Source organism: Capra hircus, chromosome 11, assembly GCF_001704415.2.
Source record: "Capra hircus breed San Clemente chromosome 11, ASM170441v1, whole genome shotgun sequence".
In the NCBI taxonomy this organism is placed as follows: Eukaryota; Metazoa; Chordata; class Mammalia; order Artiodactyla; family Bovidae; genus Capra; species Capra hircus.
Window position 1 is genome coordinate 49,455,110 of NC_030818.1, and position 18,898 is coordinate 49,474,007.

Consider the following 18,898-nt stretch of genomic DNA (forward strand, 5'->3'; position numbering starts at 1 on the left):
TTATTCTGCATCCACAATATGTTATTTACAACTATACACATGTGCCACTGTACTAACAGGAGATGTTTAGAAGCATGAGATAAGAGAGAGATAAATGGAAATAATGCTTTTTTCTAATATCTGTCACATTACTTTTTGGAGGCAACTGCTATATTCCACTAATTTTCTTCCTTTACAGTTTTTACTTTATATTCCTATCTGTTCCACTGAAAGTCCAAATTAGAACCAGGCTCATTATCTGCTGACCCTGTGTCTACTCATCACTGCTCTTTCTAAAATTCTTTTATTTTTAAAAGTCACATAAAATGCCCGTGAGGTCTCAGCAGAGGAACATATTCAGTTGCTAATGGTAGCTTTCAAGAACAAATATGAACTCTATTCCATCCAGCAGAGCCATTTACTGTGTGTTCTACGTATATTTTACACTGTGCTAAACCATTTTTTAAAACAGCTACTTTTGTATATGTTAACCACAAACATTTAAATTTCACTTCTTCAGAAATTCTCAGAAGAAAACCACCACACTATAAAATCTTGCTTGTACTTTGGGATATTTCAGAGCAGACTGAAACCGGCTATAAAAAGAAAGCAATGTTAATTATGACAGTAACTATACCTAATACGTCCCATATATGTAATGATACTGTGTTCATGTTTTATGGGCAATGTGGGAAAGGAAATTCCTATCAGATGATGAGATACTGTTAGAACAAGGTTATCAGCATTCATAGTTGATCTAAGTGAAAGTTGCTCAGTTGTGTCTGACTCTTTGCGACCACATGGAATGTAAAGCCTGCCAGGCTCCTCCGTCCATGGAATTCTTCAGGCAAGAATACTGGAGTGGGTTGCCATTTCCTTTTCCAGGGGATCTTCCCAACCCAGGAATCAAACCAGGGTCTCCTGCATTGCAGATGGATTCTTTAGCTGGGCTATCACCATTAGTGCTACCTGGGAAGCCCAGTTTATTTAAAGCAAACAATTATTTTTCTTAGTTTTGAGGCAATACTGAATACAGATTTTGATTAGATTTCTGTGAGTTTTAAAGGTCTGAGCAAAGGTCGAGGCTTTAAGAACACACATAAGGACAAAAGAGCAAAGGTCATCTCAGACTGCAGTGTTAACAAAATACTTCTCCAAGTCACATTAATGAATGAACTACCTTGTTAAAAGAAACTGGGAGTTCTGGATCGTTTGCTGACTGCTTTCTGTGTTAGCTGTGTTGGTTGTTGCCGTGGATTGCGTGATTGTAGTGGTGACACTGCTTGTGTTAGTGCGCCGGGTTGCGTTGCGTGCGGTCTCCAGTTGTTGCCGTGCCGCCTGGGCATGCTGCCGTTCGAGCTGCAGCTGCATCTGCAATTGTTGTAACTGAGAAGCGGAAGGGCCAGAGGAGTTCAGCTGTCCTCCTGCAGAACGTCTCACTCCCGATAACTGAGATAAAAGCTCTGTCAGAGGAAATGAAGACATTAATGTCCACTGCAGTAGGAGGAAAACAAAATGCTACCATCATCCTTTTACCAGACGAACATTCAAAGTGATCATCAACAGGAAGGTAACCTGGGGCAACATACAGTCTCAGCTTGGAGCTTACTACGTTTTAGGATGCCTTCTGGAGGTGGGAGTTGTGTGAGGGAAATGTAAACATACGTATGACTATTAGCTCACATATAATTCTTTCTAAGTGAAACAGCAAATTGGTTTTTCAGTTGTTTGCATAACGGGTTGATTTAGTTATCCTTTCTCTCGGTATTTAGTATTTAAGGTGTTTCATCCACTGGTCCAAGCATAATATAAGCCTTCTCAATATGACCTCCATGAAAGCAGGGAGTAAGTCTACTGCTCATGGCTTTCCTGGTTCTTAGAACCGTGCCTGACACACAGCGGGCACTCCAACACTGATGTAATGATTGAATGCCTCTCAGAATTAAACCAGAGAGAGAGATCGGCATTGTTTCTCACTGTGGTCGCCCTGCCTCCTTTCTCTCGCACCTTCTGGGGCTGCTCTCTGAGTCACAGGGCACTGCTCCAGTGATGACCGCTGAGGCTGACCGGCTCTCAACTGCATAGCCTGTTTTATTTAGACTCCTGTTTGCACAAGGCTGTGCTCGCTGGGAGCCTCTCAGCTAAGGGAGGTGCAGCACCTGCCTTCTCCCAGTGGCTTGTGTGGAGTTGATGGCTGCCTTTTGGACATTCTCAGGCTGGCAAAGCTTTTCATCATTAAAACTCATTTCCAGGGCAGGTTTCTGCCTTACTGCTCACAGTTGTTTAATCCCTGAGGTTCTTAACACCGTTTTTTCATATAGTCCATCACTAACATAATTTTCACCGAAAGAAAAAAACTGAATAGAGAAAATGTCTCATATTTGAATTTTGCCCCCAGAAATCACTTAATGTTTAGAGCCTACTACCAAAGACAGCAGGTAAATATATTCCTTTTGGATGGAGCAGTGTTTTTTTAAAATCCCCCAAACTCAAGTTTTTCTGGGGCTTCTTGTACATCCAAATGCCCAAAGCACATTTGGAATTAGATTTTACACTGAATAGCTCATAATTTAGAGAAGATTCTATGAGTAACACTGTTCCTACTTTTGGTGACAGATTTACATTCGGCATGTTTCAGGTGCAAATCCCACTGTGTGCACACATTTTGGTCTTGCCCAGGCTCCTGGACTCTTAATGCTTGGTCATGTCTTTCAGGGTCTCAGGCTACAACAACTTCTGACATTTTGACTGTCAAATTTAGTGCTCTGCTGCCGGTTGTCCAGGTTGGCCATGCATTAGATCCAGGTACAAATTACCTGTTCAAATGATTTTTTAAAGACTTTCCCAAGCTATTAGAACATGAATGTTTCATAACAATATAATTCTCAAATTAAGACAAGTACAAAACATTCCTACTTGACTTCATTCCATGAGAGAGCTTATTTCTTTAGTCTTGTCAATTAGTTTTCTTATCTGTGTGCTTACGAAGGAGGTTGAACCACAGAATTCTGGAGGTCTTTCAACTCTGAAATCTTCTATGATTTTCTTGGTTTCATTGGAGGTCACAAATAGAACACAGACGTTCCTTATCATTTTAAACCTCTAAGTACTTAAACAAATGCCAGAATAATATGAACTACTTTATGTGTTCTACTCGACTTTAAAAATATTTTTATTTTTGTGCTATGTGGCTTGCAGAATCTTAGTTTCCTGACCAGGGATCGAACCTGGGCCCTCAGAAGTGAGAGTACCGAATCCTAACCACTGGACCCCCAGGAATTCCCTACATGGTCTACTTTAAACATATTTTACACTTATCAAATTTCAGGGAATTTTGTCAAGGAACACAGGAGGGTGATGAGACTGAAACATAAATCCTACTCCCCCAATTGAAAGGAAGCCCCCCGTCCCGGGCCATTTCCCTTAAGGACGTGAAACTAACTTACCAGCTATAGGATCCATGGCTTCCCTATTGCTTGGAGAATATGAACTCTGAGAAGAAGAAAGTCCACCAGTAGAACTGCTAGTAAAGTGCATGTTTGATCTGCGCGCACGAGGACCTCCTAGCCCCCGGCCAGGGTGAAACATTCTACGTACATGTCGGACGCCGCTCGACTCATCATAACTCCAAGGTTAAGAAAAGGACTCGGGTATTTCATAGTAAGAATAAAATACATATATAAAAGAAGTCACTTGAGCCCTTGCAAGATAAGCACGCAGATTTCCCAAATTGTAAGCATTTTAAAACAGCACATTTAGAATACAAATGGCACAACTATGTCTATGAAGGCTGTTAACTCTAAAAATGGACACTGGAATATAAAGCAATGTATGTATATACTGTGTGTCTGTATTGTATATGTGTGTATGTTTTCAAGGAGAAAAAAAAGTTTCTCCAGACGGGAAGAAGTCTCTTCCTAGGTTCCAGCTACAAGGGCCAGAGTTAATATCACCTGACAAGGTGAAAGATGCCACCTGGTCAGATACCCAGAGGGAAATATTCCCTTAGCCATATATGTTCATATCACAGTAACCACAAATAATAACCATCAGTTTTTATATCTGGTGAGAGTTGTGCTAATATACAGGCTAATCAAATCTCAGTGACCATCTGTAACAAGAAAGGAATAGTACAAATAATTTAAATTCAGGAGCCAAAGATTCCTTTCAACTATCAGTTTTAATCTGTCAATGTGTTTTTCTTTTTTTTCCCCCTAATACTGTTGTTAAGCAGAAAACCAGATTCGAATTTCTTGTGTTAAGTGGACACACAGAGTTAACAGCACGTTTATCAAGAAGTCAAACCATCTTACACACGTGTGTGAGTTAAACTGAAGAAAGTCCTGAGGAGCAAACAGCAGCCAAAACCTGTGAAGACAACACTGTCTCTACACAGGCAAGTGTGAGTGTACGAGGAGGAGGGAGGGGAGAGGGGGGCCGGGGGAGCCACATGTTATAACGGAAGAGATTTTCTTTTGAAGCTGCCAATATATAGGAAGAGAATTCTAAAAAAGAGGGGATATATGTATAACTGATTTACTTTGTTCTTCAGCAGAAACTAACACAACATTGTAAATCAACTTTACGCCAATTAAAAAAAAAAATTCCCCAAACAAAACACAAACCAAAAAGCAGCCAACAGAACAGCTACATAATGCAGGCTAACTTTTGTGCTGGATTCCCAGTTCAGGAGTCATGCGGGGACAGGGTGGGCAGCCACAATGCACATTCTTGCATGGGATTCATGACACAGGCTTGGGCTCTACAGAAAGTGATGTTATGACCATCACACTTTATTTGTAATAGTATAAAAAGTACACTTTAGGGATTTCCCTGGTGGTCCAGTGGTTAAGAATCTGCCTCGGAGTGGAGGGGACACAGGTTCGATATCTGGTTTGGGAACTAAGATTCCACATGCCTCAGAACAACTAAGCCCACACTGCAACCACTGAGCCTGACACAACCGGGGTCTCCTGTATTGCAGGCGAATTCTTTTCCAATTGAGCTATCAGGGAAGCCCTGCCAAATAAATAAAAAATTAAAAAAAATAAAAAGTACACTTTAGGAAGAGTTTTATCAAAGTACCAAAAAAAAAAAAAAAGCCTAGTTACAAAGAGGCTTAGAAACCAGTCACTCTCTCATGTCAAACAAAATTATCACATAGTGGCACTTGAAGAACTTGACAAATTAGTTATATTTTCAGGAAAACTGCTATGCCACCACTTTACTTTCTAGAATTTAAAGATAATAGTTGCTAGTAATCTAAAATGCAGCACATGACTTCTCTTATTCTCATATTTTACATAATTTATTTTTTCTTGGTAATGAAAGACTCATACACATCTACAAAAATGGATGTGGATGACATGGGACATTCTACTGAATGGATGCTGATTTCACTAGAGGTCCTTGAACCTGCTGGAGAAGTGCAGGATAATGGCATGGTTTTTAAAACTTTTTTGCCTAGCTACTCCATGAAGATGGAGTGAAGAATGGATCAAGTATAACTCTTCTGGGTATTGTTACATAATTCTTTTATACAAAATGGGAAGTAACTAACAGGCTAAAAGTATTCTTGGCCCATTTGGATTTTCATGTTCTTGGGGGAAACAAAAAATAAGTAAGCACCACTTCCTTCATTTTGCTTTTAGCATCCCCTGCACTTAGGAAGGAGGAAGAGTGGGCTCTTCTGTTCATTCAGTACTTGCCCCAGACTGGCTCAGACCAGGCTGATCTTCTCATTTCTCAGGAAGGTTCCATAGCTTTATTTTATTAGTTTCCACTTGAAAGTGAAAGTGTTAGTTGCTCTGTCATGTCCAACTACTACCACCTCATGGACTGCAGCCTGCCAGGCTCCTCTGTGAGATTCTCCAGGCAAGAATACTGGAGTGGGCTGCCATTTCCCTTCTCCAAGGGATCTTCCTGATCCAGGGATTGAACCCTGGTCTCCTGCACTGCAGGTGGATTCTTTACCATCTGAGCAACCAGGGAAGCTTTCCATTAGTTTCCACTTATCTTCCCCCAAACTCTAAAGGGTCAAATTTCTGATAAGAAAATTACATTCTGCGATTAAGGGTTGAGAGCTGAAGGATAGGAATACCAAGTCTAAGGTTGTCTTATGATTGCCAGGAGGCAAGCAAAGGTATCAGAATGGAGTCTGGCAGGGAGAAAGCTTGTGATTAGCTTTTGATTGCTTCAGACTGCAATGAACACTAAAACCTTCCCAAGAGCACTTAGTCCTAAGTTAATACGTGATAGTTTTAGAAAGACAATTCATAACTTGAAACCAGAAGCACCAAGTCTACAAATCAATGTACTCTGGTGGGCCAGTAATCTCTTGCAGAGTATAGAGAATACTGTCAGAAACCATCATGAGACTGGCTTGGGAGGAGAAGCAGAAATCAAAGTGGGAAAGAAATTTAGAACTGGATCTGACCTTATGCTGTCCTACTCAGATGGGCAAGAAGCCCCACAGGGCACACCTGCCCACCACCCAGCCTATAAGAGACTATGGCAACAGAGAACACATCCATACAGTTAATGCACTAACCATATTTTAATTTGGATTAACATTTTCCACTTCTGTATGAAAACACCCTCCTGAAGACTTGTAACCTGGTCAAATTGTCTTAAAAAAAATAATAATCCTGATGGCAAAGAACTGAAGATAATAAGCAAGTGAATTTCACTTACTGAGCACTTTTCATTTAATGGTCACAGCGCGGAAAAAGAGAAATAAGAAATTGCACCTCAAAGCTGTATCACTTTTAGGAAAATGTCAAATCAACTAAGAAAATTCGGAGGTTAGTTTTTTCCTTATGAATACTGCCCTTAAAAGTGATCACAATGACAAATGCTGCAAACAACTTTTCCCCTTGTTGCATCTCAAAGGATATTAAATCTCTAGGGGCTCTGTGTTCAAGTGTAAGATGAGCTGCAAAGTCATCCGTGACATGATTAGGATCGCCTCCAGGCAACGCTGCACATATTGGACAAATCTGAAATGAAAGCAGAGAAAGCAGATTTACTTATCGATGAACATTGATCAGGGATCTTTCTGGATGAATACTTAATTGTAACTGTTACCTTGACCATGTTTTAACCAGGCAAAAATACAGCAGATCCTGAACTAGTGTACAGCGTGGAGGCTGAACAAGAGCCACAGGCCTGGATGTGGTGACTTTCCACTGAAGTAGACCATTTGTCGGGGTCAGACAACACTTCTAAACACACCAGTCAAATCGGAGCTCTGGCAAATTCGTCTGCATGGTCTAGCAAACTATTTTTCATAAAAAAGTTTTTCAGTGCGCCATTTAGTGCACGTTCATGTCTAAGTCCTGACTGACTGGTAAACGCTGAGACATAATTTTCCCGAAAGTAACCTAGACTCGAGGGCCAATCACCGAACAAGACAGCACAGCTCTTATTAAAAATGCAACTGCACAAACTTAACCACCCTGAACGTGGTACAGTAAGACAGACAATGACAACTGATAATAGGCAAATATGCTCTATTAATTAATGAATGGGACTTCTAAGAGGGGAAAGGGGGTAGAGATAATTTTTAGAACTTTATCTCCCAGAGGGATCGGAGGCAGGACAAAAGCTTGTGATCAGAGCAGAGGAGGCTTGAGAGGTTGGGAGTGTGGTTTCTGAAACAGTAGTTTCAACAGAGGTGGTGAAATAGGAGGCAGGAGAAGGGAAGGACAGAAAGAACATGGAATTTTCAGGGTTGAAGCGCTTACTTTTTCAGAAATCCAACTGGACAGATGATAGCCTAAAAGTGGGAGCCAAGCCCCGAAGTACGAACTTCAATCTCAAAGAACAGAGCCAAGAAGGAAAGTCTGAGCTAAGGAGCACAACCAAAGGGAGCCCCAGGACCTGGACGGTGGAAGGTTTTGGCCTGTGCCCCTCCAGGGACTGGGGAGATGAGGGTAGGATATGAGATTCAACTTTGCCACTGCATATGTCATGTGCCCAAGTTCTTTCACTGGGAGTAAAACCAGGCACCTGATTAACCTTGCTGCAGGCTCACTGTAGAGTGGCAAAGGAGAGACACTGGAGAGGAGGTGGCAGGAGAAAGGTGAGACCTGGACAGACAGCACTGGGATATGGGGGGAAGACAAACTAGTCTGATCCTAGAGCCTGAGCGAACACAAATCCCTGTCTCTAATGGCTAGAAACTGGAAGTCCCGGAGACTGTGGTGATCCAGTTCCTCCTAATATGCAAACAGTCAGCTGTCCTGATGATCTGCCTTAGGACTCTGAGAAACAGCATCAAGAAGACTGAAGATGCTCAGGAAAAAAAACACTGAAGCACGACAGTGTGCAAAAGGAGGAGAGAGGTCACGATGGGACGTACCTCTGAGGCAGAGGAGAGAAAGAAGCACATAGACACGCTTATGCTTTTCCCAGAAGATGCCAGAAAGATGGTCATTTTTTCTGTGTCAGAGAGAAAAGCAACTGGATCTGTTTACGTTTATAGATAATCAACTCTCCTTACCAGAAAGTTGGCTTTTACTGTGTAGCTTCCTGTGCTGTGTGACACTGTGGGGTAGAGTCTGATATACTTATTTTACTTTTCACGTTTCTGCCTTGTCTATAGATTGTAAACTCTTTGAGAAATGCAGGACAGTGTGATTTCTTTCTTTGTGGGAACTGTGACCAGATTTGTTAAAAGCAAAAACATTGACATGGTTTAGACAAGCAAAAACAATCTCCAGTTGCATGTATAAGATTGTTATCCAAAAAGAAAATAAAGGAAGGCATCTTCCTTCTAAGGTACTTCCCTTTAGATTAGTCTTTGGATAAAATCTACGCATAACCTGAACTGCACAAAGGAGACAGCTACAGAAGCTGCAGTTCTCTGATGATGCAAGTAAATGGACTGAGCTGAGAAGTCTCCTTGAGAACATGCATTCCTGGAAGGAAGACAGAATGGGGAAGCACAGAAACGAAACATACTAGGAATGTTCCAGTAAGACTGATAATCTCCTGCAAACTAGAAAAAAGCACCCTTGAGTTAGAGATGTAAAACAGAAAGAAAAATCAAGATCCTTCTATATACTACTGTCTGAGAATTTCAGTTCTGTGACTTAGAATCTTTTAGATTTTACTATAGGGATAAGGCAGGATGAAGGTATACAGACCGCTCCATCCAGAGAGAAATAAAACAGAAACAAACACTTCCTAGTAATCAGGGGTAAAGAATCACTGGGGTGGAAGGGCCACCTAGCTCGGCAGCTGGCACAGGAGAATCAGGAGACTAGATGAGAACCAAGTGGAAGATGCTGCCACCCTTGGGTCACACGAAGTTAATTCAAATGAGGACCTGGAAGGGAAAATGAAGTGTTGATGGGACCAGAGGCCACCATGCAAGTTTTTACATTTTATATTGAGCAAGCGAACTCATGTTTCAGGATAAAAGCTTTGGTAACTCAAGGTTGTACTTTCTGAGACAATGCAGGGAACAAGAGGAAGAGGGAAAAACAAGAGTGAAGTGGGGCAGGAGGAACAGAGATGAGGTGAGAATGGAAAGGGGCAGATGCCACTGTGCACCCAAGGGCACAAATGCAGCATATCTGAGTGCATCTTTACTTCCCAAGACAGCACCTAATATGTTTTACAAGACAGGCAAATTCCACACAAAGGATAAGCTACTGACCCTAAAATTATGAGTCTGTCAACACTGATATTTATCATAATTCTACTGCCACATGATACAACAGTACCTATCACTAGGACAAGAAAAGTCCATTAATTTACATTAACTCAAAATTATGACAATTAACACTATAAATCAACTATACTAAAATAAAATACAATTTAAAAAAATCACAACAATTTGTTGACATTATTAAGGCTGACTGAATTGGCCTAAGTGTTTCCTAAACTTGTCTAAGGATATCATTCATCTGGAGCATTTGTTAAAAATAGAGTTTCCTAGACCCCTGCCTAGAAAGTGATTCTAGGTTTGAGAGTCTGTATTTTTGAGAAGGATCCCAGTTAGTTTATAATTAGAAAGCTTGGTAAACACTGCTTAAATATACAATGGTATTGCAAAATAATACTTACCCTGTTGTGTGAAACACCAAATGTTGTCCCGCTACCCCGCTACCTTCTTATTCACAATGTCCTTGATATTCTCAGTCTTTGCTTTCCCTTGAGTCTTCTCCCTCTGCTTCATCCTGCCACTGAGTCACCATCAGTCCTGCTTTTTATCTGCAGCACCTGTGGGAGCCTTTACCAATGCGCTGAGGTAAGACCCCATGCCAAAAACATAATGGAGTTTCCATTTTTTGTATGGTCCCAGGGCATGATGGCCAGCGAGCAACCAGTCAGTGCAAATCCTTAACATGGGTGGTCACCTGTGTGACCAGTGTCTAGAACACACCTCCTGAAGTCATTAGCTAAAATGCTATAAGTCACTACTGAACTTACAAAACCTTTTCCCTATGACAGGTTATGTGCATTAAAAAAAAAAAAAATCAGCTTGCTTTTAAGCCAGCCCCCACTACAATTAGCAACCAGTCTAAAGCAAGTTTGGATTTCCCCCAGCCTCTTTCTTGAATTGGAACACCCCCTTCAGATGGTATTCTCTGTCTGGCTCTGTTCAGTGCTTTAAAACAAGAGAAGAAGAGTTAAGTTCCTATGATGTGGTGAGTTCTCTTCCTCTCTCCTCCCCTTTTTTGGATAGACTTCACAATATGTTTTTTTGCCGGTTTTGTTTACTGCTACAGAAAAATGCATTTTAAAAAACTGCTTATGATCCAGCATATAACCTGGAACCTAGACTGCAGCATTAGAGAAACTGGTCTTTCACCAAATCACTCAGCACCTGCTGAGGAGCCAGGCTCCTTCTCCACCAGCAGGATGATCCACTTTGATGCACCATCTTCCCAGACCCCTTGCCTCTGCCCTTCATCTCAGATCCTGGGACACCATCCTTCTTCTCAACAGCAAATGCCTTAAGTGAAATAACTGCCTTGGCAATCAGCACTTCTTGACTAGGTTTCTGGATCACAAGCTTGATTTCTTTTTCTGTTCTAATTTTAGATCCATGAGAAACATTTTCCTTCTGAGAATACAGGTTCAAAGGCTGTGATTTCCCTTACATCATCATCTACTATTACTTTCTGATGACACTGGATGTCTGAAGCGTCATTTCTCTGATGATTATGCTCCTATAATAGGAAGCAAATGCTTCGGGGTAAATTCTACCCTTTCTGGATTTATGTTCATCCACATAATCACTATGTTTAAGTTCATCATGTTTCAAAAGAACTACAGAATCACTCAAACCCTACTATCTTTCCTTTCCGAATTGAGAGCTGAGATGGCATGAGGGTGGAGCAAGGTCATTCCTTGGTGGACAAATACTCTGGTTTTAAAGGTTCTCTACTATCTGGCCCCATCTGGCGCATTTGATTTTGTTTCCCACCCAAGTCCGCAACAATCGATGACTCTCTATCCTCTCCACCTACCATGTTGTTTCTGTCACTGAATCCTGGTTCATGTCTCTTCCCTCTGAGTAATGCCATTCCTTCCCATTCTGTCCACTTTTTGAAATAACACCCATTCTCAAGGGCTACCTCAATTCACAAAATCCTGACTCCTTTTGGCATTTTTCTCCAGTTGTGTCAGAAAAGCCAGTTTGCTTTTTAGACATGCCATACGGTGTGTGTAGAGGCCCTGTTTTAAGTTTACCACGCTGACAGACTTCCCTGGTGGCTCAGACGGTAAAGCGTCTGCCTGCAATGCAGGAGACCTGGGTTTGATCCCTGGGTCAGGAAGATCTCCTGGAGAAGGAAATGGCACCCCACTCCAATATTCTCGCCTGGAAAATCCCCTGGACAGAGGAGCTGCTTAGGCTGCAATCCATGGGGTCGCAAAGAATTGGACACGACTGAGCAACTTCACTTTCACTTTCATGCTGACAGCCATCGTGCTTTATATTCCCAGAATCTGACGACTTCAAAAAGCGCTACTTCACATGATGTATTAGAAGCAATGCTCCTGGTTAATGCTTGGAGAGACACACTGAGAACTACAAGGACATACAGGGTCTTGAGTAAGACCAGCAAATGCTTCCCTCTCCAAACTGTCCTTAATAACTGATGCAGGCATGACCTAGAACAGCCTTCCTTCTAACATTATCCGTCTGGGGGCAGAGTGGAGTAAAGTAAATACTGTGTTCTATCGGTTTCCTCAATTAGAGCTAACAACTCAGTTAACTTTTGCTCAGGCACCCCCACTTTTTCTCACACACAAGGCCTTCTACAGCCCCTGCTCCGTGTTTCCCTGTCATTTCTTGAAAACTCCTTTTCCATTCTTCATTCCTTTATTACAGCTGTGAGTCAACTTATGAAGTTAATCATGATTGAAAAGATCACAATACCCTTGTCCCTCAGGATTGACAAGTTCTAAAGCAAAATCAAAGTGCAGTGAGAAGCTGTCTGCTGCCATAACTCTACTGTCTCCAGAAAAGCTCTGCTTATTTCTTTATGTGAATGTGTTTTTTCCTTCCAGTAATCAGACAAGAAAAAACACATAATTCTCCTGTGTTAATACTACACTAACTTTCTAGTATAAGGTTACTTAGGCCTTCCCAAGCTAGCTTTGAAATCAAAGTTCACTTCATGAAAAAAACAAAAAACAAAGTTCCCCACTTGATGTGTTCTGCCAACTTATATGCTTATCATGCTCTGAGTTCCAAACCAGGTATCTAAAGGACATTTCCAAAAATAGCCTCTTTTAAAAGTTGGTCTGGGTCTTCCTTTTTTTAAACAAAATATATAGAGACAGATTATGTAGTAAATTCAAACAAATTAAAGCCTTGTGTGTGTCATTTAAGATAGGGGCAACTCCTGAAGCACAATAACCACACTTCTTTCTGTGCTGCTCTTTTCAACTGGGTCCTAATTTCCATTAAGTAAAGGACTTATGCTGTGAAGTCCAGATAACTGGGTAAAGTTAAAGTTCTGACTGGCTATATTTGTTATATTGTATAGTTTTGCTACATGGATTAACTAATTAAGTATTTACTGAGTAAATATTTAGGTACAATTTATGTCTGGGGCTTCCAGACATTTATGTCTGGTGATAGTGGTAAAGAACCTGTTTGCCAATGCAGGAGATATAAGAGACGGAGATTCGATCCCTGGGCTGGGAAGATCCCCTGGAGAAGAGCACGACAATCCACTCCAGTATCTTTGCCTGGAGAATCCCCATGGACAGAGGAGCCCAGCGGGCTACAGTCCATGGGATCGCAAAAAGTCGGACACGACTAAGCACTTAAGCAGCACGTCTGGGACACAATTCGTGTCTTCCTTTTTAAGGGGCTCTTGAATTCACCTCTAGAAATAACCTAGGTTTATTCTGTAAGGCAGATTTTCCAGTCATCTGCAGTACAATGGGAGTGTTTTCTGGTTTTATTTTTATTTATTTGATTGTGCAGGATCTTCACTGATACATGTAGGATTTAGTTTCCCAACCAGGAATTGAACTCTGGTTCCCTCACTGGGAGCACAGAGTCTTAACCACTGGACCACCAGGGAAGTCCCCAGTGGGGGTGTTTTTAACAGTTTCTTTTACTGAAAAGTGATGGTCCTGGAGAAGCTATTAGAATTTAAAACGATGACACACAAAACCCCTTACATGCATTACATTTTAATCCTCATACAAAAAACAGAAGTGGCATTCTACTGAGCTAACAGTTGCTAAGGCTAACTGGTAACTCCAGGGTTTCGGCTCTCTTGCCAACTTAAAAGTAGTTTATCTGATCAGAACTGTAGATATAATGAAAATAAGGCTGAAGGGTGAAGTTTTGCTTTGAGAAGATACAAAAAGTGGAAAATCTGTGCTACATGGGCAATAAACCTCTGGGCTCTTCTTAGAAGCATCTAGCTTGTAGCTACGTGCACCTTGGCCATCTGTCCAACACAGTACAGGTTCTTTCAAGAGCTGAGGGAGCACACTATTTAACTCAATTATAATTTCGCTTTCTGTTGTTGCACTGGAACACTCAAATTAACTTATAATTAAGTATGAGCCACTTCGTACTGAATTTATTTTTCTCCTCAGTTCCATTTTCCCATTTTAATGCTTGGGTTGGGAATGTTGCCTGCTTCCAAAGAGCAGCATTTAGAATGTTAGGGAGTTTTTGTTAAACATAAAAATTTCAGTTTTCCTTTACATTTTTATCTATGGTTTAAAAGTACTAAATAATTAAAGTTTTGGTTTCAAACATGTTTCCTGACATAAATTAGAATTCCATGTGTATACTGATGTGTTGGGAACTCATAAAACTTGAAAAAACATCAATTTAGCCTTAATGAAAAATAATTCCAAAGTGGTCAGAGCAGTCCCATTTCTTTATCCTGTTCACAGGTCACTCTGAATGTGGGCAATTATGTCCATGAACACTTAGAAGAAAAACCCCAATGAAAGCTTGATTGTTGCTTCCTTGGTGGCTCAGTGATAAAGAATTCACCTGCCTATGCAGGAGACTTGAGTTTGATCCCTGGGTTGGGAAGATCCCTGAAGAAGGAAATGGCAACCCACTCTGGTACTCTTGCCTCGAAAATTCCTGGAGAGAGGAACCTGATGGGCTACAGTCCATGGGGTCACAGAGTCGGACATGACTTAGCGACTAAACAACAACAAAGCTTTACCGTTTTCATCCATCCTGGGGTAAGCTACATATTTCACCTGCAGGCTTAGAGAAAGAAAAGGAAAGAGGCATCTTGTGTTGTTAGGCGGTGTTGGTAAGCACCTTCAAGCCACAGGGGGATAGGTACAGGGAATGCTGGACCCAAAGCCAGAGACAATTTTAGTGGAAACTCACAGATGACTCTACCTAAGTTAGGTAGGGTTTATATTGCTTATAATGAGTTTAAATTAGAGTCTACAGCAGCTCTGTAGGCTCCTCTTCTCCAGAGCTTAATGATGTCAAGTGAGGCTGAGTCTGGTAGGATTTCCTAGAAAAAATACACCTCAGCTGTGAATACCAAGACTGGCATCTTAAATAATTCTCTTAACCAGTTTTCTTTCTTTTTTTTTTTAACCTGAGGAGCACAATGGGAAAAGAAGGGGTACCAAGAGAAGAAGAGACAAGGTGGGGAAAAGTGCTTAAGAACATCCAAGCTACCTTACAATTTGCCAACAGCTGTCAGGGGGCTCCCATCTTTAATTTATACCACACTTTCTACACATTTTTCTGCATGCCTTCCGAAAAGAAGCTCCATTACTATGCACTACCTTGAAATTAGCTGTTTGGATACTGAATCAGTGTTTTACAGGACAAAGAAGAAATCAAATCAGTGGCCAAAGAAAACCTCAAAACTAATGTCTCTACATGCACTGCTCTCTTCCCAGCACTCCCCTTCATACTGGGTGCTTTTCCCATTCTGCAAACAGCCTACTCATCTCCCCTATGGGAGTTTATATCAACACAGAGGAAGGTACAGAGCAAAAACACCTACCCATGGTAACCACATATTCTGAAATACTAGGCATGACACTTTCTTGGAAAAGCTATCATCATCTGATTCTCATAATATTTTAAAAGACTCCCCTTCTGGTTTTCACATCACCTAAAGGAACTAATTTTTCACAGAAACATCTTTTAAAATATCATGACACCCATATAAACAGAATTATCCTAGAACAACCTAGAATCCCCAACGTGCCTCCTAACATTTCCTTCCCTCCTATCAATATCAACTCAAAAATCTACTGGGAAACCAATGGCTATATCACCCTTTGTTGTTGTTCAGTCGCCCAGTTGTGTCTGACTCTGCGACCCCATACATGGCAGCACACCAGGCTTCCAGTCCTTCACCATCTCCTGGAGCTTGCTCAAACTCATGTCCATTGAGTCAGTGATTCCATCCAACCATCTGGTCCTCTGTCGTCCCCTTCTCTTCCCGCCTTCAATCTTTCCCAACATCATGGTCTTTTCTAATGAGTCAGTTCTTCGCATCAGGTGACCAAAGTATTGGATTTTCAGCTTCAGCATCAGTCCTTCCAATGAATATTCAGGGTTGATTTCCTTTAGGATCGACTGGTTTGATCTCCTTGCAGTCCAAAGGACTCTCAAGACTCTCCTCCACAGTCCAAAAGCATAAATTCTTTGACGTTCAGTCTTCTTTATGGTCCAACTCTCACATCCATACGTGACTACTGGAAAAACCATAGCCTTGACTAGATCGATGTTTGTTGGCAAAGTAATGTCTCTGCTTTTTAATATGCTGTCTAGTTGACCACAGCTTTTCTTTCAAGGAGCAAACGTCTTTTAATTTCATGGCTACAGTCACCATCTGCAGCGATTCTGGAGCCCAAGAAAATAGTCTGACACTGTTTCCACTATTTGCCCACCTATTTGCTATGAAGTGATGGGACCAGATGCCATGATCTTTGTTTTTGAATGTCGAATTTTAAGCCAGCCTTTTCACTCTCCTTTTTCACTTTCATCAAGAGGCTCTTCAGTTCCTCTTTGCTTTCCGCCATAAGGTTGCTGTCATCTGCATATCTGACGTTACTGGTATTTCTCCTGGCAATCTTGATTCCAGCCTGTGCCTCATCCAGCCCGGCATTTCACATGATGTACTCTGCATATAAGTTAAATAAATAAGTAGGGTGACAATATACAGCCTTGATGTACTCCTTTTGGAACCAGTCTGTGTTTCATGTCTGGTTCTAACCATTGCAAGAAGACCTGCATACAGCTTTCTCAGGAGGCAGGTAAGGTGGCCTGGTGTTCCTGTCCCTGGTATTCCTCTCTTGAAGAACTGTCCATAGTTTATTGTGATCCACACAGTCAAAGGCTTTAGCATAGTCAATGAAGCAGAAGTATATGTTTTTCTGGAATTCTCTTGCTTTTTCCATGATCCAACAGATGCTGGCAATTTGATTTCTGGTTCCTCTGCCTTTTCTAAATCTAGCTTGAACATCTAGGGGTTTGTGGTTCAGCTAGCTGCTGAAGCCTAGCTTGCAGAATTTTAAAGCATTACTTTGCTAGCATGTGAGATAAGTGCAACTGTGTGGTAGTTTGAACAGTCTTTGGCATTGCCCGTCGTTGGGACTGGAATGAAAACTAACCTTTCCCAGTCCTGTGGCCACTGCTGAGCAGTTTTCCAAATTTTTTGCCTTGAGAAGTCCATGAACAGTATGAAAAGGCAAAAAGATACCACCCTTAATAGGCGAGAATATTACTACTGTCTGATTTTAGATAAGTAAATGTGCTCAAAATAGCTATTATAAAAATGTGCAAAGTTAGCCAAATACTAGAGATAGAAAAAAGTAATTTATAAAATAGAAAGTGTTCTGCATCAAAAGTAATGAAAAACACAAATACCAGTCTTCTGTAATCTAAGTGCAGTTGAGCAGCAGCAAGATAGCTGCCTGAAGCAGAGGTATTTTTCAAGTCCTATGTTAATTCAATAAAATACCATTGTTAGTTCACAGAAAAGCAGACTACACAAGCAGTAACAGTCAGTCAAAGCCTATTTTTAAAACAAAGTGTATTTGGCTTTTAAATGCTTATTTTTCTTGATTACCTGCTTATAAGAGTAAACAGTCAATTATAATATTTAAGAAAATGTACAAGGTTGTATCAGCAGGTTTGTAAAAATTATGGCTTACATCACTATTATTGGTTCTAATGAGGAAACACCTGTGTTGGGAAGTTATCAGCTCTATATGTCTACATATTAAAATGGTCTTTCAATGAAATAGATACTACATTGATGGTCAAAATTTAAAAGTCCCATATAAAACTAAAAAATATGCAACTTCTCATAGCCCTGATGTATAAACCATATCTGTCACATTATTCTGGTTTGCAGTTTACTTCATCTAATATTTTCCTGCCTGTTTAATTTAGGAATCAAATGCATCTAACTATTTATACACAAAATACCACAATGATGAGGGTAATTTCTATTCTGTGCTCTATGATTCCTTTTAATTGACATTCAATTGTCTAAATATTAAATAAATTATCAGCTAAAACAGATTATTCTGACTCACTTAAAAAAGATTTAAAAGACCTTTTAAGTCATCATGTTTCCACAAAAGAATAAAATTGTCTAAAGTCTGATTATGGAAAATTTCTAAAATCATTCTTTTCCCTTTATTATTATTATTTTTTTTATCAAATTGGTATAAATGGAACACAATACAACCATGCTATTATTACAAAAACATCTAGGTCTTCACTAAAATGGGAGGGGCTGTATCACTTGCATGGATGAAGAACATCTCAAAGCAGGAGACTGCCCTATGCTCCTTTCTGGAGATGAAGAAAACAAAGAGTAAGCCAAATGAAAATCAGAAAGAAATGCTTGCAGAAGGGGATACTAGAGAACTGATGTGCCTATGAACAGCGCAATATGCTGCAACACAGATTTCTAGATGTGAGAAGACAACTTTGGTGAACCCAAAAGTGCTTTTACCTTTTAAAATGGAACATTCTTAATATAAAATTGCAAGAATTTATTAAACAAAGAACTGAAATATTAATTATATATCATTAATTAGAGGTAAAGGTACATTTCACTGAAAAAACAACAATAAAAATCCCTGAGGGCTTTCTAATAAGCTGCAGCGCTATTGAGCAAATAAATGTGAAACTTAAGAAAATTAGCAGGAATCACGCTTAATGTTTTTATGTTCAAGGCTTTCCTACCACGTTTCTTGCACACTCCTCGGCCACCTCCTCAGCAGATCCTTCACGTTTGCACTCCCATTTGACCTCTAGTGCTCACTTCTACTACCAGCTGATAGATTTTGATAAGTGCATACTACTTCCTTTCTTACTTCTTCCCACAACCAAAAACTAGGTAGTTGTCCCAATCTACCTGACTTCATAACTATAAGGGTTTTTAAGAACTTGCCCTTAACTTCAAAAATCACACTG

At 40.5% G+C, this 18,898-nt stretch overlaps 1 protein-coding gene and 1 non-coding gene across 2 annotated transcripts in view; both read right to left on the reverse strand.

Moving 5' to 3' along the window:
* Positions 1 to 18,898, reverse strand: part of KCMF1 (potassium channel modulatory factor 1) — a 78,001-nt gene that overhangs the window by 5,098 nt on the left and 54,005 nt on the right. The window contains exons 4-6 of the mRNA XM_018055388.1: positions 6,876 to 6,977; positions 3,426 to 3,600; positions 1,160 to 1,442 (exon numbers count right to left, since the gene is read on the reverse strand). Of these exons, the coding sequence (XP_017910877.1) occupies positions 1,160 to 1,442; positions 3,426 to 3,600; positions 6,876 to 6,977 (560 nt within the window). The remainder of the gene's footprint in view (positions 1 to 1,159; positions 1,443 to 3,425; positions 3,601 to 6,875; positions 6,978 to 18,898) is intronic.
* TRNAE-CUC lies at positions 3,186 to 3,258 on the reverse strand. Its single transcript has one exon. It is a non-coding gene; the product is annotated as a tRNA-Glu (tRNA).